We start from the raw sequence: 5,005 nt of genomic DNA on the forward strand, positions 1-5,005 counted from the left end.
CTTGGAGAGCTTGAACGAAGCTGAAGAATTAATCCAGCGAGATCATGCCAACCAATCGGACATGAGAAGTCTGGTGACCTGGGGCAACTATGCCTGGGTGTGCTACCACCTGGGAAGACTGACAGAAGCCCAGACTTACCTGGACAAGGTGGAGAGCACTTGCGAGAAGTTGGCAAGTCCTTTCCGCTATAGAATGGAGTGTCCTGAGATGGACTGTGAGGAAGGATGGGCCTTGCTGAAGTGTGGAGGAAAGTATTACAAACGGGCCAAGGCCTGCTTTGAAAAAGCTCTGGAAGCAGACCCTGAAAACGCTGAATTCAGCACCGGGTATGCAATTGCCACCTATCGTCTGGATGGCTTTAGTGCAGCAGTAAAAGGCACGGAGGGGTTGTCTTTGCACCCCCTAAGGCAGGCCCTCAGGCTAAGTCCAGAAGATGCATATATTAAGGTTCTCCTTGCGCTGAAGCTTCAGGAAGTAGGACAAGAAGCTGAAGGAGAAAAGTACGTTGAAGAAGCTCTGACCAATGAGTCCTCACAGACTTATGTCTTTCGATATGCAGCCAAGTTTTACCGGAATAAAGGCTCTCTGGATAAAGCTCTTCAGCTCTTACAAATGGCCTTGTAGGCAACACCCAACTCTGTCTTCCTGCATCACCAGATAGGGTGTTGCTATAGACAACAAATGAATAAAATAAAGAAAGCTGCCAAGTTGCAGCCTAGCAGAGTGGTTGAAGAAAATGCAGACAGAATGATGAGATTAGCCATATTTCATTTTGAACTGGCTATACAGAAAAAGCCGACATTTACATTAGCTTATATGGATTTAGCCAACATGTATACAGAGCAAGGTGAACAGCAAAAGGTTGAGGACACGTACCAGAAAGCACTCACCCTGCATGATGGTAATAAGAGCCTATTGCAGGAGGTCCATTATCGTTACGGCTACTTTCTGGAATATCACAAGCAATCTGAAAATGATGCAATTACCTACTATTTAAAAGCACTAGACATAGAACCACAGTCAAATGCTAGACAAAAAATTCTCAGGGCTTTAGAGAAGTTGGTTAACAGGCGAGTTCATCAGAATAGATCTGATGAGGAGAGTTTAAATCTCCTTGAGCTCGTTCACAGATTGAAAGAGGGAAGAGAGTGAAGCTCTGATGTCCTAGGAGAGACCCTGCACCTGGATGCTGGCCTGAGGCCTGTCTTCAGAAATATTAAATGTTAACATATCTAAATCTACCATCATACAAATCTTTCCTCATTAGTGTCTTCAAGAAGGTGTGACAGAAAAGATCACAAAATAGTTGGGTGGCACATTGCAGTGTCGCCTCATAAAACACTTTTAGGCTAATGAACAGCATTCTACTGAAGGGGAGAAAAATTAAAACTTTATTTGAAAAAATAAACTGAGAATCATTGGATTGAGAATCATCAGTCTAGACAAAGCCTCTTATTTAACCCTTGAAGAACTGAGGCTCATGTGGATCAATGGTCTTATTAACATCACCCGGTTAGTATGTCAGTTACAGAACTTATCCTGGAATCTCGCTCAAGTAGGAACCTGTTCAGCGAGAATACATTTCCTTGTCCACTTTCCATTGTTTTTTCGTACTAATAAACTTATACACACTTGATCAGCTGTTTTCTTCCTCCTGAAGGCTGCTTTTTCCTGTGTGTCATGGGTCTGTTTATCTAAAGGACATATATTGCAACTACAGCAATGTTGCCCCTTATTGCCCAATTCTAGAGGGGCAGGTGAGGCCCTCTGGGGGGCACCACCAAGGATGTCTAAGGCAGATTCTGGATGAACTGGGACTAAGGATGTTTGCTAAAGGAGAGACTTAAGGTAGTACCTAATCTTACCTTCTAAGCAACTGGATTAGGAACTCGACACAAGGCTTTTCTACGTCCAAAGCAACCATTGTAGCTCAAGGGAATTTCTTGAACCTTCCAACATGTTTGAACAAATGCATATGCTGGGAGAGTATGGTGCTACTGTACAACATTTTATAGTGGTAGGTGTAGAGGCTCTTTAAACATATATCTATGCACCAGCACAGGTACCTGATCAGCCAACTCATACACAGGGAAAGGGTATAATCAAGCTCCGTACCTCTGGCTCTCTGGGTCTAATCTGTCCTCAGGTGGTCCCTGGAAAAGTCAGGGGCTAGTTCTTACCTACCGGGCAGTCAATAATTGATGACATTCACAGATGCAACTGAGAAGACACCTAAAAAAAAGTCATTCTTGATAAGACAGTAAAGATGCATAGCACATACTGGTGCCCCTATCGCATAAAACTTCCTGTTTCCACAGTACCAATTTGGTAGTTAGCTGGCAATTTCACAGTCACACATTCCCTCTCATTGGCTTTTGCAGACTTACCATGACTCGATATATAAGAACTGTTTGGTGGTCCTGGGCCTGAGCTTTTCCCCAGGTTGTGCAGCCAGCACTATTGCACACTACAGGAGTAGCCACAGAGCCCCTCCTGGGCTAGGCCTGCTCTCAGAGTAGACAGTCCTGGGAGTATTCTCTGAGTAGAGGAACTAACAGGACTATGATTCTGCCAACATTTAAGTTTAAAGAACAAGAGTTAGTCCAAGAAGTTTTTCAAGAACCTCAGAAAGAGGTAAATATCCCTTCCTCTGTGTTTGCAAAGTCATAACTGGGTACTGCTTTTGTTGAAATCAGACTAAGTGCTTATGAATCTGTCTCTCCTGGTAGATGGCAAGTCACGTGAGTAGAGTCTCAAAAGAGAACAGGGCATGTTACTAACAAACACGCAAAGTCTTCAGATTTTTGTAATGGATATTGAACTCACTGCAACAAAGGCAGCCTTGGGTGTGCCAACAATCTGTTTGGATCACCACTTCCTTAAACATCTATGGGCTCCCCAGATCCATGGGAAGGATCTAAGTACTGCAACTTGGTTTTTCGGCCCAATTTAGCATCCTAAATTTCAATTACAACTAGAAAATATCTTCCCTTCTTCTCATTCCCTTTTAGACATCGACTCTCCAAGTCCCAGGATATTTCAGACACATCTAAAAACAATTTGTCCCCAAGAAACCTGAGGATTTTTCCCATAGACATTATACATCTACACATTATCTTGAGCCTCGTTCAATTGTGTAAATGTTCTGTAAGATTGACATAGACAATTCCAGGTGAATGAATATTTGAAATGTAAAAATGAGACCATGAAAATGCAGTTAGAACTGGAATACATAGGAGTCAGCTAGGAAAGTAAATCATGGTGGGCCAAAGATAGCTGTCAAGAAAATTACTGGGCCTTTCAGAGCAGTGAAAATTACTGGGCCTTTCAGAGAAGAGAAGTTCTTGGTAGCTGAGTATTTTCTCTGTGGACGTGACTGGCACATGTTTGCAAACATGAGTATTCTCAGAGAAAAACATCAGACACTGTCTGTAGAGATCAATACCATTTGATCTACATTCCTTTATGGAACTGTGTGGATTATTAAGATGCACATGGGAAAACCAAGACAGAGAACAATGAAGATTCTGAATGACAGCCTCATAGAAAGATGCATAGTTACTGGGAATGAGTCTATGATCCATAGCATTTAGACCTGAAAGGGACACAAGGATCATCTGGAAAGTATCTCTCCAACTTTAATGTACCAACAAATGACCTGGACATGTTAAAAGGCAGATTGTAATTCGGTAGGTCTGTGGAATGGCCTGAGATTCTGCATTTCTAAATATTAATTGATAATGATGCTGGTCCACAGACGATACTCTGAGTAGCAAAGATCTAGTTCAGTGGTTTTAAACCATGTTCGAATATCACTTTCGGGTTTCACTTTAAAAAAACTACTCCACATACTGATGTGTGGGCTTCACTTCCAGAGATTCTAATTTATTCAACTGGAGATTGGCTCAGGCATCAGTATTTTTTTAAGATTCCCGGGAAACTTTCTAGTTTGCAGCTAGAGTTGCAAACTACTGTTTGGGACCAACCTTTTTGTATAGCTCGTGAGGCAACTGAGAGTTTAAGTGAAATCAAGTTCATTTAGTTAGTCAATCAAACACAGCTGGTCCTACAATCCTGATAGTAGACTCATAATGCAGAGCTTAAGTTTCATTTCTGTAAGTAGGAATCTGCCCATTAGAAATGAGTTTCCCTTTCTAGTTTCCATTGCCTATTTTCTATTTGTAAGCACACACATGAACATACACACACACACACACACATTCTCTTATATGCTGTGATGGCTGTTTCTTCTCCTTAATGCTGCTCTGTCCTATGTGGTTCATGTGTCTGTTTATGCCAAGGACAAGATTCTGCATACCTAATCAGCTGAGCCAGATCCCCACAGAACCAGGACGGCTGCCAAATTCATAGTGACCACGTGATAAATGCTTCCTCTGTTTCTCTGATACTCTGTTACAAAGCAATAATTCTGTCCATGAAAATTCTAGAATCATACTGGTATCAGTGTAAGCAGTTCTTCTATTGCTCCTTTCAGTGTTTGCTTATGTTTCTATCCCTTTCTTTCAGAGCTGGGTTAGGGCTAGTGCCTTGAAGAAAATATCTGCACCTGAAACTTGAATCAGCCTGCTGGGAGACCCCCATCTGATATAAAGAGCTAAGAGAAAGTGATCCCCCTTCCAACATCTCTTCTCCCCCTGCACAAGTTTATCCCTACTAAGGGGATGGATGCCTGCTGCCCAAGAGAGGCTGCCAGGCTCTTGCTTAGGGTATACAGGGCTCCCTGACCTGAGCCCAAAGGTGGGGGAATATGAAGATTGCCCTGGCCTGAAACTCAGAACAGTACACCCTTATCTCAGCTGCTGGACAGTCAGATGTGATCTGAGGCCCCTCCCTCTCGGTGCCCACTGGAAAAAACTGGAATGGGGAAGGGCTCAGCTGATGGTCAGCACAGACTCCCCACGTGGAGGGACTTGTCCCACACAGTGAAAGCAACACTCACAACTACTGAATGCTCTTAAATGAGACATGCTTTCCTTGCAATGT

The 5,005-nt window shown here is 42.9% G+C and overlaps 1 protein-coding gene across 1 annotated transcript; it reads left to right on the forward strand.

Annotated features, from left to right (window-relative positions):
- Positions 1–7: 7 nt before the first annotated feature.
- LOC103582077 (interferon-induced protein with tetratricopeptide repeats 1B-like) lies at positions 8–1,153 on the forward strand (the record flags this gene model as incomplete). The annotated part of the gene is given in 1 exon segment (XM_008563762.1): positions 8–1,153. A coding segment is annotated over 1 exon segment (1,146 nt), but the record flags the coding sequence as incomplete, so codon positions are not given.
- Between the last annotated feature and the right edge of the window lie 3,852 nt (positions 1,154–5,005).

The sequence above is a fragment of the Galeopterus variegatus genome, unplaced genomic scaffold (genome assembly GCF_000696425.1).
Source record: "Galeopterus variegatus unplaced genomic scaffold, G_variegatus-3.0.2 Scaffold14819, whole genome shotgun sequence".
Classification (NCBI taxonomy): Eukaryota; Metazoa; Chordata; class Mammalia; order Dermoptera; family Cynocephalidae; genus Galeopterus; species Galeopterus variegatus.